The following is a 17,473-nucleotide window of genomic DNA, read 5'->3' on the forward strand; positions in this document are numbered from 1 at the left end:
CGTGGGCCTTCGGGACTGCACCCCCAGTCAAGGGCTGATCTGATTGGTCCACATTCCTGCCAGAGCCCCAACTGACATTTTACCCCAAGGTTAGCGAGGTTGCCCCAACTACTCTGTGGACGAAACCTTTTCTTCTTACTTTTGCGTTGATTGTTCGACAGAAAACTTTAAACCTGTTGATCACTTCCAAGGAGGAGCCTCTCCCTGTCCAGTGTATCAGCTTGACCATGAATACCTTGATGAGATCGCCTCTTCGCTCCCCACACCCACCCACCCACACAGAATCTGGGGCAGTGGCTCAGTGGTCAGCTCTGCAGCCTCACCAGTGCCAGGGACCAGGGTTCGATTCCAGTCTCGGGTGACTGTCTGGGTGGAGCTTGCATGTTCTCCCCCGTGTCTGCGTGGGGTTTCCTCCCACAGTCCAAAGGTGTGCAGGTTAGGGTGGATTGGCCATGCTAAATTGTCCCATAGTGCCCAGGGATGTGCAGGTTAGGGTGGATTGGCCGTGCTAAATTGTCCCATAGTGCCCAGGGATGTGCAGGTTAGGGTGGGTTGGCCGTGCTAAATTGTCCCATAGTGCCCAGGGATGTGCAGGTTAGGGTGGATTGGCCATGCTAAATTGTCCCATAGTGCCCAGGGATGTGCAGGTTAGGGTGGATTGGCCGTGCTAAATTGTCCCATAGTGCCCAGGGATGTGCAGGTTAGGGTGGGTTGGCCGTGCTAAATTGTCCCATAGTGCCCAGGGATGTGCAGGTTAGGGTGGATTGGCCATGCTAAATTGTCCCATAGTGCCCAGGGATGTGCAGGTTAGGGTGGATTGGCCGTGCTAAATTGTCCCATAGTGTCCAGGGATGTGCAGGTTAGGGTGGATTGGCCATGCTAAATTGTCCCATAGTGTCCAGGGATGTGCAGGTTAGGGTGGATTGGCCGTGCTAAATTGTCCCATAGTGCCCAGGGATGTGCAGGTTAGGGTGGGTTGGCCGTGCTAAATTGTCCCATAGTGCCCAGGGATGTGCAGGTTAGGGTGGATTGGCCGTGCTAAATTGTCCCATAGTGCCCAGGGATGTGCAGGTTAGGGTGGATTGACCATGCTAAATTGTCCCATAGTGCCCAGGGATGTGCAGGTTAGGGTGGATTGGCCGTGCTAAATTGTCCCATAGTGTCCAGGGATGTGCAGGTTAGGGTGGATTGGCCGTGCTAAATTGTCCCATAGTGCCCAGGGGTGTGCAGGTTAGGGTGGATTGGCCGTGCTAAATTGTCCCATAGTGCCCAGGGGTGTGCAGGTTAGAGTGTTTAGTCAGGGGAAATGTGGAGGGATGGGTCTGGGTGGGTTACTCTTCGGAGGGTTGGTGTGGAGGTGAAGGGCCTGTTTCCACACCGTGGGGATTCTATATTTTTTTTAAAAATCGTTTCGAGTGACCTGTGCTGGTTGTGGTGTACCTGCTGATTCCCGAACACCTCTCCGTTGGCTATCCTGTCGAGCAGGGAGTAGGCAATCGGACCAGCAGCCCCTGTCACCAACACCTTCAGCGGGAGAGCCTGCAATGAGGTTTGGAGAAGAGATAGTGTATCATTACCGGCGAGGTCATAGCCACGGTCACCCAAGCCTTGGTCTGCCCTCCCAGCGCGAACGTGTCACACTAACCAGCCACCCTTTCAGCAGGACAAGTGTTCTCGTCCTCCACGGCATCTTCGATACCCCTTCTTCTCATTGGCTCTCCCTCTCCGATCTGGGACCACTCTTTGATAACACCCTAAGGCCTCGGAGCAGACGTAGGCCACTCAGCCCATTGTGTCCTGCTCTGCTGTTCTTCGAAGTCATGACCGATCTGACAATCCTCAGCTCCCCTTTCCTGAGTTTTCCCTTCGATTTCCCTTCCCGATTAATAAACTATCTCAGCCTGGAATATCGCCTCATGGCTGCACACTCGGCAGTCCTCTGCGGTAAAGAATTCTACAGATTCGAGTAGGTCAGGTTTATTTTCATTAGATTAAAAGGAGATTAAGTGGGGACCTGATTGAGGTTTACAAAATCATGCAGGATATAGACAGGGTGGATAGAGAGAAGTTTTTTTTCCCCCCCAGAGTGAGGGGTTCAATAACGAGAGGTCACGCATTCAAGGTGAGAGGTGAAAAGTTTAAGGGGGTTACACGCGGTAAGTACTTCACACAGAGGATGTTGGGCGTTTGGAATGCGTTGCCAGCAGAGGTGGTAAAGGCAGGCACGGTGGATTCATTTAAGATGGGTCTGGACAGATGCATGAGTAGGTGGGGAGCAGAGGGATACAAATGCTTCAGAATTGACCGACAGGTTTAGACATTTGGATTGGCTCAGGCTTGGAGGGCCGGAGGGGCCTGGAGGGCCGGAGGGGCCTGTTCCTGGGCTGGACATTTTCTTTCTTCTTTGTATTCACTCACCTCTGACTGAAAACCTCCTCCTCATCTCTGTCTCCAGGGTAGGGGATGGTGTCACTGATAAACTATTAATCCAGAGACCCATGTAATGTTCTGGGGACCTGGGTTCGAATCCCACCATGGTAAATGGTGGAATTTGAATTCAATACTAATCTGGGAACTAAGAGTTGAATGATGATCATGAAGTCACTGCTGGCTGCCAGGAACCATCTGCTTCACTGATGCCCTTTGGGGAAGGAATTCTGCCATCCTTACCTGGTCTGCCTACAGCTTACCTGCTCTCTGGGCCATTAGGGCAATAATTGCTGGCCTAGCTAGTGACGTCCTAGAGAACGAATAAACTAAAAAAAAAAAGAGTGACCCCTTATTCTGAGATGATGCACTTTGATCCTGGACTGTCCCACGAGGGGAGTTGAGAGAGTGTTGCTGGAAAAGCACAGCTGGTCAGGCAGCATCCGAGGAGCAGGAGAATCAACGTTGTGGGCAAAAGCCCTTCATTAGGAATGAGGCTGGGAGCCTCGGGGGTGGAGAGATCAATGAGAAGGGTGTGGGGCTGGGGGCAAGGGAGCTGAGAGTGCATGAGGTGGATGGAACTGGGGGTAAAGGTGATAGGTCAGAGAGGAGGGTGGAGTGGATAGGTGGGAAGGAAGATGGACAGGTGGGACAGGTCATGGGGACAGTGCTGAGCTGGAAGATTGGAACTGGGGTAAGGGAGGGAGAGGGGCAATGAGGAAACTGGTGAAGTCCACATTGATGCCCTGGGGTTGAAGTGTTCTGAGACGGAAGATGAGGCGTTCTTCCTCCAGGCGTCGGGTGGTGAGGGAGCAGCAGTGAAGGAGGCCCAGGACCTGCATGTCCTCGGCAGAGTGGGAGGGGGAGTTGAAATGTTGGGCTACGAGGCGGTGGGGTTGATTGGTGTGGGTGTCCCGGAGATGTTCCCTAAAGCGCTCTGCTAGGAGGCGCCCAGTCTCCCCAATGTAGAGGAGTCTGCATCGGGAGCAACGGATGCAATAAATGATATTAGTGGATGTGCAGGTAAAACTTTGATGGATGTGGAAGGCTCCTTTGGGGCCTTGGATAGAGGTGAGGGAGGAGGTGTGGGGAAAGTGAGGTCTGCAGATGCTGGAGATCAGAGATGGAAATGTGTTGCTGGAAAAGCGCAGCAGGTCAGGCAGCATCTAGGGAACAGGAGAATCGACGTTTCAGGCATTAGCCCTTCTTCAGGAATCAGGAGGTGTGGGCACAGGTTTTACAGTTCCTGCGGTGGCAGGGGAAAGTGCCAGGATGGGAGGGTGGGTTGTGGGGGGGAGCGTGGACCTGACCAGGTAGTCACGGAGGGAACGGTCTTTGCGGAACACGGAAAGGGGTGGGGAGGGAGATATATCCCTGGTGGTGGGGTCTGTTTGGAGGTGGCGGAAATGTCAGCGGAAGATGCGATATATATCGAGGTTAGTGGGATGGAAGGTGAGGACCTGAGGGCGGGGGGATCCTGTCCTTGTTGCGGTTGGAGGGGGGGGGGGTTCAAGGTGCAGGAAGTGGATGAGATGCGCTGGAGGGCATCAGCAACCACGTGGGAGGGGAAATTGTGGTCTTTAAAGAAGGAGGCCATCTGGTGTGCTCTGTGGTGGAATCTCTCTGCATCGACTTCATCAGGTCCCCTCAGAATCCTATACGTTACAATAAAGTCTTCTCTCATTCTTCTCAACTCCAACGAGTACAGACCTAACCTATTCAATCACAGTCCGTCCATTCCCAGGATCGACGTCGTGTACTTTCTCTGGAATACCTCCTATGCCGATAAGGGGTCCAAAACTGTTCACTGTACTCCAGCTATCGTCTGACTGCAGCCTTGTACAATTTAGCAAGACCCTCCTGTTTTTCGACTCCATTCCCGGGCTTAATTAGAGAGCTTTTACAGCATAGAAATACGCCACTCGGCCCATTTACATGAGTCTCCTCCAATCTACCCTTCACCATCTCTTCCATCTCTTTGTCCTTTGTGCGCTTATCCAAAATCCCCTTAAACACATCCTCATTACTCAGCTCAGCCGCTCCCTGTTTGGAGTGAGTTCCACAATTCTCACTGCTCCCTGGGCAAACTGGTTTCTCCTGAATTGCTGGGGAGCGTCGCTGAACAAAGAGACCTGGAGGTACAGGTGCAAAGTGGAGTCGTAGGTAGACAGGGTGGTGAAGAAGGCTTTTGGCAGACTTGCCCAGGGCGGCACGGTGGCTCAGTGGTTAGCACTGCTGCCTTGCAGTACCAGGGTCCAGGGTTCAATTCCAACCTCTCTGTGTGGAGTTTGCACATTCTCCCCGTGTCTGTGTAGGTTTCCTCCCACAGTCCAAAGATGTGCAGGTCAGGTGAACTGGCCGTGCTAAATTGCCCGTAGTGTTTAGGTGCAATAGTCAGAGGGAAATGGGTCTGGGTGGGTTACTCTTCAGAGGGTCGGTGCGGACTGGTAGGGCTGAAGGGCCTGTTTCCACACTGTAGAGAATCTAATCTAACCTAATTGAGTATGGGAGGTGGAATGTCATATTGAAGCTGTACAGGACTTTAATGCAGCCTCTTATTCAATTTAGGTCCCTCTTCTATACGAAGATATTAAACTTGAAAGGGTTCAGAAAAGATTTACAAGGATGTTGCCAGGGTTGGAGGGTTTGAGCTACAGGGAGAGGCTGAAGAGGCTGGGGCTGTTTTCCCTGGAGCGCCGGAGGCTGAGGGGGGATCTTATAGAGGTTTATAAAATCATGAGGGGTGTGGATAGGGTGACTAACCGAGGTCTTTTTCCTAGGGTGGGGGAGCCCAAAATTAAAGGCACAGCTTCAAAGTGAGAGGAGAAAATTTTAAAAAGGACTTGAGGTGTAACTTTTTCACACAGAGGGTGGTGACTGAATGGAACGAGATGGTAGAGGAGTTGGTAGAGGCTGGTACAATGACAACATTTAAAAGGCATCCGGATGGGTATATGAATAGGAAGGGTTTGGAGGGACATGGGCCGGGTGCTGGCAAACGGGACTAGAGTGGAAAAGGCTGGCACGCTGGAAAAGCGCAGCAGCTCAGGCAGTATCCGAGGAGCAGGGGCGTCGCGCTGACTCGGTTAGGTTGGGAGGTCTGGTCAATGTGGACAATTTGGACCAAAGAGTCTGTTTCCACGCTGTATGAACTCTACGCTGACTGGGTCTATTAGTGACCAACTTGGCATAGGATTTCAAGGTGCAGTGGGTAGCATCCCTGCCTCTGAGCCAGAAGCCATGGGTTCAAGTGCCACTCTGAGACTTGACGGATGAGGAAAGTGCATTCACAAGGTGAGGAAAGGTTGAATATTGACTGGCGAAACCCCTCCTACGCTGGAGGCAAGAGGGCTGATTCAAGATCGGCTGGGTCATGTGAAGAAAGTTAGTCTCTCTGCCGTCCCACCCCTTTAAAGGGGGGGGGTGACAGCCTGATGATATTATTGTTGGACTGTTAATCCAGAGACACAGGTCATGTCCTGGGTTCTGATCTCGCCAAGTCAGATCGTGGAATTTGAATTCGATAAAAATATGAAATTAAGAGTCTAATGAAGAGCGTGAATCCACTGTCAATTGTCGGGGAAAGTGATGCTGGAGATCGGAGTCGAGAGTGTGTTGTGTTAGGAAAGCACAGCCGGTCAGGCAGCATCCAAGGAGTGGGAGGATCGATGTTTCGGGCAAAAGCCGTTCATCAGCAATGAGGCTTGTGAGCCAAGGTGGGAGGGGTGGGGGGTGGGGGGGGAGTGTGGAGGGATAAATGGAAAGGGGTGGGGCTGGCAAAAGGTAGCTGGGAGTGCGACAGGCAGATAAAGGTGGGGGTAATGGTGATAGGTCGGAGAGGAGGGGAAAACCCATCTGGTTAAGGGAAGGAAAATGCAATCCTTACCTGGTCTGAGCTACATGTGACTGCAAACCCAGAGCAATGTGGGTGACTATAAACTGCTCTCTGGGGCAATTAGGGATGGGCAATAATTGCTGGCCCTGCTGGCAATGCCCTCATCCTGCGAATGATTTTTTTAAAAAAACCTATAACCTCCAGGCTACAATGTGTACGTTCCCCAACTGTGGACCACCCCCATGTTTCTACCAGCAACATTCAGGAAGATTTTTCTCACTCCTAGCCTCCGATCACGCCCTCTCTCAATCTTCCAGCAATTACTCTCTCAATCTTCATCTTAAAGCATCCCAAATCCCAACTAATGCTAATCTCCTGATTCCCCAATCGATGGGTTTAAGTCAGGATTGACAACACTGTCAATCTTCGCCACGTTCTGGTAACCGTCACCCCCGAATCTGCTTTTCCGCCCACTGTCAAATTTAAAAACTGGGTCCAAAATCACTCCCAGCCTCCTTCCCTCCATTTATCTCTCACCACCTACTGCCCTGACAAACTGTCGAATCGTAAAGGCTTTAGCAACAGGGAGAGGTCATTCGGCCAATCGTGACCATGTTAGCAATCCTCCAAAATCTGAGCTCCCGAATTCAGGCATCTTGAGAATTCACTCATTTCGTTGCCTATGGCTACAGCATCCTGGGGGCCTGTAAGTTCTGGAATTCCCTCCCTAAACCTATCTCTCGCTTTCTCTCTATCTACCTTCCTTTACCATGCTCCTTAAAATCCAGCTCTCGTAACCCTCTCCTCAATATCTTCTTATATTGTTTGATAACTGACTTGGAAAGCATTCACTTAATGTGAAATATTTTCTCCGTGTTACGGATGTGAATCCCAGCAGCCAGCTTCTCCACTTGCTGAGTTTACGATGGTTAGGCTGCCACCTCTAAAAAGCTGAGAGAGCAAGTTTCAAACCTATCAAATTCTAACCAGGCCAGGCACACTAGATACAGAGGACACAGTCTCAGATTACGGGATAGAACATTTACGAGGAATCATTTCTTCATTGAGTCATAGAGGTTTTCAGCACGGAAACAGACCCTTCGGTCCAACTTGTCCACGCTGACGAGATAGCCCAAACCAATCTAGTCCCACCTGCCAGCAGCCCCCAAACCCTTCCTATTCATATATCCATCCAGATGCTTTTTAAATGTTGCAACTGTACCAGCCTCTACCACTTCCTCTGGCAGCTTATTCCATACACGCACCACCCTCTGCGTGAAGAAGTTGCCCCTTAGGTCTCTTTCCTCTCTCACCCTAAACCTATGCCCCTCTAGTTCTGGACTCCCCCACCCCAGGGAAAAGACCTTGTCTATTTACTCTATCCTTGCCCCTCATGATTTTATAAACCTCTGTAAGGTCACCCCACTCCTAGGATAGTGAATTACGTGGCATTCTCTACCTCACAAGGCAGCGGAGGTCAAGTGACAGTGTATTTATGAAGGAGACTGACATAAATTAGGTCTTTAATTGTATCACATATAATTGCGTATGTGCATTGTATTAAAGGCACCAAAGTTTATAGGGAAGAAAGGAGGAACAGGGAACTGAGTTGGATGATCAGCCATGATCACGTTGGATGGCAGAGCAAGCCGGAAGGGCCGAATGGTCTACTCCAGCTCCTGTGTTGTCTGTTGGGAACACTCCTCAGGGCTGTGCAGTACAGACTGTGTCTGACCAGGAGTGAAGAAGGGGTTTGTACCAAAGCTCTGGTGGTGGTGGGGGGGGGGGGGGGGGGGGTTGGCCCGACAGGGTCCCTGGGCAGTAGTGAACCTGGTGAGGGACGAGCGGAGTCCCACCCAGGGCCCCCTTACGATGAGCAGGGCTGGTGACGGTACACTTGTTGTCAATGATGGGGGGGGGGGGTTTGGCCTCAGTGCACCCAGTGACCATTCTAAATAACCAACTGCAACTGGACAATGGGTCAAGGCACCCCAAAAAAAACCAAAATTAAACACAACGGAGACCATTCAGCCCATTGACCCGAGACTATCTCACCACCCCATCGTGGGCTGGACCTCACATCCAACCCCTCTCTCTGATTGGCCGGGGCTCCCATCCACTCACAGCTCAGAGTCTCTACGGTCCCGTGCTGCCTCCAGCGCGCACGCGCGCGCAGCACATCCGCATTACGTCACCACCGCACCCCCCGCCGCCTGCCGCGGCAGCCAATGAGGATTCTCCGAGGCGCCACCCGCCCCCACGATTCCAACCAATCGGGCGGCGGGAAGGTGTAAGCCCAATCAAGGCCGCGCTACCTGCCGCGGTCAGCCAATCAGACGGTGATTTCCCCTCCATTGAGTATTTACAAGTGGCGCGGCGCCTCGCGCAGCCCCCACCCACCCCACATCCGGGGATGGCAGACCCGACAGCTGGACAACGGCCACGGCTCCGAATGAAGCGACTCACCATGGCGACGCTCGGCCTCGTTGTGAGCGCGGGACGGGGTCACTGCAGGGTCAACGGCCAACGGTCGCTTTGGCCCGCCCCCTCACTAGCGGATGCCGCCCTATTTGGGGCGGGTCCGGTTTCGAATTGGACGAGCCCCACATCGGGTCCCGCCCTCTGGGACCGATTCGGCTTCCCATTGGACAAACCCAACAATGGACTCCCATCGTCTGGGTTTCAACCGCGCCCCCGACAACAGACCCCACCCCCTAGCGACGGTGTCCCGCAAGCGCCGGCGACGAAGCGAGCTTGCAATTGGACGGGCTCCCAAACGGGTCCCGCCCACACTGCCAGCTCACGCCCCCTGACAGCAAACCCCGCCCCCAGCAGTAGGAGCCGACGCGCCCACGGAGTCCGGTCCATCTGGCATCTGGCCGAGCCCCTAACAGGCCCCGCCCCTTCGTTCGTCATATTGACCGCGGGACGTTTACCTTGGTAACAAACCCCGCCCACTGATAACAAACCCTTACTCCCAGTTAAATCCCGCCCCCTGTTTGACAGTGACGCCCCGCCCCCTGTATGGCAGTGACGCCCCGTCCCCTGACTGACAGCCCCGCCCCTGTATCACAGTGACGCCCCGTCCCCTGACTGACAGCCCCGCCCCTGTATGACAGTGACGCCCCGCCCCCTGCCTGACAGCCCCGCCCCTGTATGACAGTGAGCCCCGTCCCCTGACTGACAGCCCCGCCCCTGTATGACAGTGAGCCCCGTCCCCTGACTGACAGCCCCGCCCCCGTATGACAGTGACGCCCCGTCCCCTGACTGACAGCCCCGCCCCTGTATGACAGTGACGCCCCGTCCCCTGACTGACAGCCCCGCCCCTGTTTGACAGTGACGCCCCGCCCCCTGACTGATAGCCCCGCCCCTGTATGACTGTGACGCCCCGTCCCCTGAATGACAGTGACGCCCCGCCCCCTGAATGACAGCCCTGCCCCCTTTTTGACAGTGACGCCCCTCCCCCTGTTTGACAGTGACACCGCGCCCCCTGACTGAGCCCCGTCCCCTGTTTGAGTGACGCCCCGCCCCCTGACTGACAGCCCCGCCCCAGCAGCTACAGGCCCCACCCCTTGGCTATAAGCCCCACCTTCACAGAACCCAGTGGCTAAGGCTCCGCCCACCCACCAAAAGAGCAAGGCCACTCAGGGCAGCGAGTTGGTACTAGCCCCTGGTTGCAGCTCACTTTGCAGCCTTCAGGACACACACCTTCAGCCCAGGAGCACCGCCCTCCATCCCGGCTCCCCTCCCTTCACCCATCGGGTCTCCTCAGCAGGCGTGGCCTACTCCCTCTTGTGGGACGCCTGCTATTAACACCATGCGTCCCTCCTATATCGCTCCCCCACCACCATTAACACGCTGTTGCTCCATTAACTTTTCCATTTGCTTTTTGTTTTGACGCCGTATCTGAAACGATAACTCCGTTTCCCGCTGAGTTTCTCCAGCACTTTCCGTTTCTCGCTAAACCTATTTTCCTAATCAATATTACACACGTCTTGCGCCGATGAGGGCTTGAACCCGACCTCCTGATCCAGTAGGTAGGGGCGCTGTCACCATACCAACCGTTCTGTTTTTATTTCAGATTACCAGCAAACTTTAGCTTCCTTTAACAACTGCCGCAGTGTCGGATATATGGCAAGGGGAAGCGGGCTTTGTCAACATGGCTTTAATTCCAAACAGCAAATCACAGAAAGTGCAACGACGTAAAGGAAGGGTAGTTTACTCGACACAAGATCCCGCTTCCTTTAACCACAAGTAATAAAGACCACACGTGCACACTGGCGCCCAGCTGCCCCACCAACATCCCTGGGTGGAAGGGGCGGGGAGTGCGGTGGGGTGGCGGGGAGTGCTCTTCACAGAATGAATCGGAGTCCGAGAAAGGAGAGGATCCAAGGGAGGAACGGGAGACCTGAGGTCAAGAGGGTGGCCTCCTCACACCAGGGGCATCGTCCCAATACTAAACCCCACCCGCCCTCCTCCCCCACAGTACCCCACCCACAATGCCGGGTCGCAAGCCACAGGCGGTGCAAAAACGTTGGGGGCCGGCACTGAGCTCAACTGGCCCGTGAGGCCCCCCCAGCAGCCGACCAGCCTCCCCCAGAGCCCAATGTCACACGTGCAACCCCACCACACCCCCCCCCCCCCCCCCCCACAATCGGGCGGTAAGGCATCTCTTTGCGCAGGAGAGGGGACGTTTAAGAGTCAATAGAGTCATCACCCCTTCCTCCTCCTCCTCCTCCTCCTCCCCCAACTGGCCACTCGCCCCCATCCCTCAACTAAACCTCCTCAGACGCAACCCTGTCTGCCATCCTCCCCTAGCCATGAGGCCTGGCTAACTTCAAGCTTCACCGATTTGGGAGGGAGGGGTGGGAGCAGCAGAAACTGGCAGCTGGGGGACCAGAGACTGCATGGGCGGTTGTGGGAGGGAGTGGGGGGGCGGGGGAGCAGGTTGGGTGGGTGGATATGAGCCTGGGGAGCATTTTCAAGTCCCGTGACAAACAGGTCCGACTCCGACCAACGCACCGCTAGCCACCCCTCCCCCCACCCCCCCCTCCCCCTCCCATCCTGGACCTTTCTGGCCACCCCCTTGCTCGCTCTCTCCTCCTGGTGAGAGACGCACTCCTGACCGAATAGTCTCGGCCTTCCAGCAGGGGCGAAGAACCGAAATAGCGTCGTCGAGCGCCAAATTGTCACCCTCAAGATGGCGCCGGTTCTCACTGGGCTGCCTCAGCCCCCTAGTTGTCGCCATTTTTTTTTCTCTCCATCTCTCTCTCTCTCCTTCTCTGCCTCGCTCGCTCAGTTTATCACGCATTTCTCCCGGCGGCTATACTTCTGACGCCTGTGTTGCAGGCCTCGCTCCAGACGGGCGTCTTCCTCCTCAGCGCTAGGGTAAGGGGACAGGGGGACAGGACAAGGGGTGGAGGTGCGGGTTGGGGAATGGGGTGGTGGGGACGGGGATGGAAGGGGCAGAAAACAAACACAGGATTATTACTTGAGCTACTCTACAGCTCACCAGCAGCAGGCCCCCACTCGGCCCCTCTGTGTCTGGGTCAGCCTCATAACACGTCCACGCAAAGACAAGGACGATCCGCGGATTTCAGGGGTTACGTTAGAGTCATTGAGACGTACAGCACGGAAACAGACCCTTCGGTCCAACTCGTCCATGCCGACCAGATATCCCAACCCAATCTAGTCCCATTTGCCAGCACTTGGCCTATATCCCTCCAAATCCTTCCTATTCAAGTCCCCATCCAGATGCCTTTTAAATGTTGCCATTGTACCAGCCTCCACCACTTCCTCTGGCAGCTCATTCCATACACGGACCACCCTCTGGGTGAAAACGTTGCCCCTCAGGTCCCTTTTATATCTTTCCCCTCTCACCCTAAACCCACGCCCTCTAGTTTTGGACTCCCCCACCCCAGGGAAAAGACCTTGTCTATTCACCCTGTTCCTTGCCCCTCATGGTTGTATAATTCTCTATAGGGTCACCTCTCAGCCTCCAGAGAAAACAGCCCCAGCCTATTCAGCTTCTCCCTGTAGCTCAAACCCTCCAACCCCAGCGACATCCTTGTAAAACTGGGGCATAATTTAAAATGATTGGCCGAATGTGAATTCCTTCTCTAGGGGACTTTGGTGGGTTTTTCCCCATTGATGGTCCATCTTTAGACTCTTGAGTCCAAATGTTTCTTGAATTCAAATTCTGCCGTGGTGGGATTCGAACCTGAGTTTCCCCGGAATATTGCTTGGGTCGCCCGAAACGTCGATTCTCCTGCTCCTTGGACGCTGCCTGGCCTGCTGTGCTTTTCCAGCAACACGTTTTCACCTCTGGATTAACCGTCCAGCAGTAACACCACTAGGCCATTGCTAGGCGAGACTCCCCGCTCCCTATGGGAGCGAGTTCCAGATTGTCCCTACTCTTCCAGGTGAGCCCCCACTCTCCCGCGTTCCCCGCCCAGAGTTATCTGAGACCCAATGGGACCGCCATGGCTTTGGCTCTCTCGTCTCCTGATGCCCATACCTCCCAGTCAGTGAACCCCCGTGTGCTGTTGACCCACCCCATCTCTCCAGCTCATCTGTCAAACCCTGGCGCAAGACCCAGCGTGCAAAGTGCTTGAAAATGGGAAATCACAGATGCTTTTCATCCATGCCCCTGGGCTAGCCGCGGTTCCCTGAGATGGTCTGGGTGGGAAGGGAGCTGCCGTTAAACTCACAATCTCTCCTTGGCGTCCAGGTCTCGAACCAGGCTGTCCCGCTTATTGACCAGGGAGACGAGTTCCTCCAGTAACAATCGCTCTCGCCGCTGCTGGGCATCCGTCTTCTTCCACTCTACGCGAGGAAGAGAGAGAGAGGAGGTCACATTCCTCTAGCACCTGTCGCGACCCCAGGAAGCCTCTGAAGGCGGTGGCTGGGTTCAGGTAGGGGACAACGGCAGACAGACTCTGCACAGCGAGCTCGCCAAGACACCCTTGCCGCCCCCAAGCATCTGCCTTTTCGTTTCTGAGCAAGTGACGGTCAAGGGACAAATATGGAGGCTGGAATCGGTTCTGGGCTTTAGAAGTGGTAGCAGCGGGTAAAACAATTGTTTAATCATAGAATCCCGACAGTGTGGAAACAGGCCCTTCGGCCCAACAGGTCCACACCGACCCTCCAAAGAGGAACCCAGCAGACCCATTCCCCTATCCTATTACTCTACATTTACTCCTGACTAATGTATCCAAACTGCATATCCCTAGATACTACGGGACAATTTAGCACGGCCAATCCACCCTAACCTGCACATCCCTGGGCACTATGGGACAAGTTAGCATGGCCAATCCACCCTAACCTGCACATCCTTGGGCACTATGGGACAATTTAGCACGGCCAATCCACCCTAACCTGCACATCCCTGGACACTATGGGACAATTTAGCACGGCCAATCCACCCTAACCTGCACACCCCTGGGTATTATGGACCAATGTAGCATGGCCAATCCACCCTCACCTAAACATGTTTGGACTGTGGGCGGAAATGGAGCACCCAGAGGAAATCCACGCAGTCACCTGAGGATGGGTTCAAACCTGGGTCCATGGGGCTGTGAGGCAGCAGTTCCAACCATTGAGCCACCGTGCCACCCATCAGTGGTCATCAGTTGCGTTACTGCTTAAAAAAAGGCTCTGGGGGTGCCCACAAATGACTTCCGTGGCTTGAGTCAGTCGCAGCGGTATGTGTGTCGCCAGTGTCCATCTGTGCACTATGTCCCTCTGTCGATGTTAGCACACTGTGGTATGCACTACATTGGAAGGTGTGTAATGTGTACCGGGTATTTATATCATTTTTAGAGTTTAGATTTAAAAATAGCGGCATACGGGTGTTGGTTCCGTTTGTGAAGGGTTTTGCTTTCACTATTAAAAAAAAATCAAGGTCAGAAAGTCCTGCTGGAACAGTGAGCAAATCCAATACGTGTCAGAGAGCAGGTGCCTGCAAACCTCTGTGTTGTAAATGGGAGGCTGGTTAGTTCGGAGAACGTGAGGACTGCAGATGCTGTAGATCAGAGTCAAAACATGTGCCACTGGAAAAGCACAGCCAGTCAGGCAGCACCCGAGGAGCAGGAGCGTCAACATTTCGGGCAGGAGCCCTTCATCAGGAATGTCTACTCTGCCTGCCTCTCGGATGCTGCTCGGTTGGCTGTGCTTTTCCAGCGCCAGGCTTCCTGAAGGCTTTATGACAGGCAGAATAAACATTAGGTTTGTTTTCAGACAAGCAAGCTCCCCCTTTAAATGCAGCTCTGAAGCAGATTTTTCAGTTCAGTTCACAAAATACCAGTGTGAAGTTCAGAAACCGCTTTACTGTTTCTCTTCAGAAGGATTCGGGACAGATAAATAAGTATGGTATTTCAGGAGAAGGGCTGAGATTGCAAAGTTTCTAAACTGCGGGAGTTCGGTGACAAATCTGCAGGTTATTAGAACTGAGAACGTTTAAGCTCTCAGATTTGTGAAAAATTAGTGTCAGCAGATTGAGAAATGTCTCATTAAATGTTCATTTCAAGGAAACTCTCAGCTAAGTCCAATCCTGGGGTATAATTTCACTTGTGTCTCCTTAATGGATAGTGTCAGGACAAGTGATTACAGTGTGGAAACAGGCCGTTCGGCCCAACAAGTCCACACCAACCCGGCGAAGTGCAACCCACCCAGACCCATTCCCATACATTTACCCCTTACCTAACACTACGGGCAATTTAGCACAGCCAATCCACACTAACCTGCACATCCCTGGGCACTATGGGGCAATTTAGCACGGCCAATCCACCCTAACCTGCACATCACTGGGCACTACGGGACAATTTAGCACGGCCAATCCACCCTAACCTGCACATCCCTGGGCACTATGGGACAATTTAGCACGGCTAATCCACCCTAACCTGCACATCACTGGGCACTATGGGACAATTTAGCACGGCCAATCCACCCTAACCTGCACATCCCTGGGCACTATGGGACAATTTAGCACAGCCAATCCACCCTAACCTGCACATCCCTGGGCACTATGGGACAATTTAGCATGGCCAATTCACCCTAACCTGCACATTTTTGGACTGTGGGAGGAATCCGGAGCACCCGGAGGAAACCCACGCAGACACGGGGCGAATGTGCAAACTCCACACAGACAGCCGCCTGAGGCGGGAATTGAACCTGGGTCTCTGGTGCTGTAAGGCAGCAGTGCTAACCACCGTGCCACCCAAAGATCAGGACTTTGTTTGCCCACATGTTTTGAGATCATTCTCATTGGGAGAAAGTGAGGACTGCAGATGCTGGAGATCAGAGCTTAAAAATGTGTTGCTGGAAAAGCGCAGCAGGTCAGGCAGCATCCAAGGAGAAGGAGAATCGACGTTTCGGGGCATAAGCCCTTCTTCATTCTAATTGTCAAATACAACTTATATTGGTTGTTTTAAAATCTATTCTTTAGTATGATCAGCATCTGTTCTGCTGTTAAAAGAAGACTCATGTGAAAGGTGAAAGTGGGCGGCACGGTGGCACAGTGGTTAGCACTGCTGCCTCACAGCGCCAGAGACCCGGGTTCAATTCCTGACTTAGGCGACTGACTGTGTGGAGTTTGTACATTCTCCCCGTGTCTGCGTGGGTTTCCTCCGGTTGCTCCGGTTTCCTCCCACAGTCCAAAGATGTGCAGGTTAGGGTGAATTGGCCATGCTAAATTGCCCGTAGTGTTAGGTAAAGGGGTAAATGTAGGGGAATGGGTGGGTTGCGCTTCGGCGGGTCAGTGTGGACTTGTTGGGCCGAAGGGCCTGTTTCCACACTGTAAGTAATCTAATCTAATCTAAAAAAAAAGTAATCTAATCTAATCATATCTCAGTGAGAAGAGAGTTACCAGAACGTTGCCAGGAATTCAGGGTTTGAGTTAGAAGGAGAGGCAGGATAGGCCGGGACTTTTTTCACTGGAGTGTAGGAGGTTGAGGGGTGACCTTCTAGAGGTTTATAAAATCATGAGGTGAATGGCAGGTGCCTTTTCCCTTGGGTGAGGGATTTCAAGATTTGGGGGCATATTAAGGTGAGAGGAGAAAGATTTAAAAAAGACATGAGGGGCAACTTATTTTTACACAGAGAGTGGTTGGTGTGTGGAATAAACATGTGGGATGGAGGTACAGTTGCAATACTTCAAAGACATTTGGACAAAAACCTAAATAAGAAATGTTTGGAGGGTTATGGGCAGTTGGGACTAATTCAGTTTGGGATTGTGGTCAGCGTGGACTGGTTGGGCCAAAGGGTCTGTATTCCTGCTGTATGACTCTCTGGCATTGTGGGTCTGCCTGCAGCACATAGAGTCATGGAGTCATACAGCATGGAAACAGACCCTTCGGCCCAACCCGTCCATGCCGACCAGATATCCCAACCCAATCTAGTCCCACCTGCCAGCACCCGGCCCATATCCCTCCAAACCCTTCCTATTCATATACCCATCCAAATGTCTCTTAAATGTTGCAATTGTACCAGCCTCCACCACTTCCTCTGGCAGCTCATTCCATACACGTACCACCCTCCGTGTGAAAAAAATGCCCCTTAGGTCTCTTTTATATCTTTCCCCTCTCACCCTAAACCTATGCCCCTCTAGTTCTGGACTCCCCGACCGCAGGGAAAAGACTTTGCCTATTCACCCTATCCATGCCTCTCGTAATTTTGTAAACCGCTATAAGGTCACCCCTCAGCCTCCGACACTCCAGGGAAAACAGCCCCAGCCTGTTCAGCCTCTCCCTGTAACTCAAACCCTCCAACCCTGGCAACATCCTTGTAAATCTTTTCTAAACCCTTTCAAGTTTCACATCTTTCTGATAGGAAGACGACCAGAATTGCACGCAATATTCCAACAGCGGCCTAACCAATGTCCTGTACAGCCGCAACATGACCTCCCAACTCCTGTACTCAATACTCTGACCAATAAAGGAAAGCATACCAACTGCCTTCTTCACTATCCTATCTACCTGTGACTCCACTTTCTAGGAGCTATGAACCTGCACTCCAAGGTCTCTTTGTTCAGCAAAACTCCCCAGGACCTTACCATTAAGTGTATAAGTCCTGCTATAGATTGTATCAACTCTAGAAGGGCATCTCACCACCTCCTTCTCAAGGGGGCAGTTAGGGATGGGCTATAAAGGTGACCCGGCCAGCAATGCCCACACCCCATGAATGAATAGGACTTTTAAAAAACCCTGTATACAT

The 17,473-nt window shown here is 53.0% G+C and overlaps 2 protein-coding genes across 6 annotated transcripts in view; both read right to left on the reverse strand.

Annotated features, from left to right (window-relative positions):
- Positions 1-8,747, reverse strand: part of LOC122543869 (malate dehydrogenase, cytoplasmic-like) — a 41,044-nt gene extending 32,297 nt beyond the window's left edge. The window contains exons 1-2 of the mRNA XM_087983555.1: positions 8,729-8,747; positions 1,441-1,539 (exon numbers count right to left, since the gene is read on the reverse strand). Coding sequence (XP_087839681.1) covers positions 1,441-1,539; positions 8,729-8,731 — 102 coding nt within the window. The 5' untranslated portion in view covers positions 8,732-8,747. The remainder of the gene's footprint in view (positions 1-1,440; positions 1,540-8,728) is intronic.
- Positions 8,748-10,935: 2,188 nt separating this feature from the next.
- The window catches only part of LOC122546736 (EH domain-binding protein 1-like), a 165,287-nt gene continuing 158,749 nt past the window's right edge, over positions 10,936-17,473 (reverse strand). For all 5 annotated transcript variants that reach the window (XM_087983698.1, XM_087983699.1, XM_087983697.1 and 2 more), the window contains 2 exons: positions 12,973-13,087; positions 10,936-11,645 (listed from right to left, as the gene is read on the reverse strand). In XM_087983698.1, the coding sequence (XP_087839824.1) occupies positions 11,558-11,645; positions 12,973-13,087 (203 nt within the window). In that variant the 3' untranslated portion in view covers positions 10,936-11,557. The remainder of the gene's footprint in view (positions 11,646-12,972; positions 13,088-17,473) is intronic.

The sequence above is a fragment of the Chiloscyllium plagiosum genome, unplaced genomic scaffold, assembly GCF_037043375.1.
Source record: "Chiloscyllium plagiosum isolate Xiang-an unplaced genomic scaffold, Cpla_swu_hap1 HiC_scaffold_46, whole genome shotgun sequence".
Classification (NCBI taxonomy): domain Eukaryota; kingdom Metazoa; phylum Chordata; class Chondrichthyes; order Orectolobiformes; family Hemiscylliidae; genus Chiloscyllium; species Chiloscyllium plagiosum.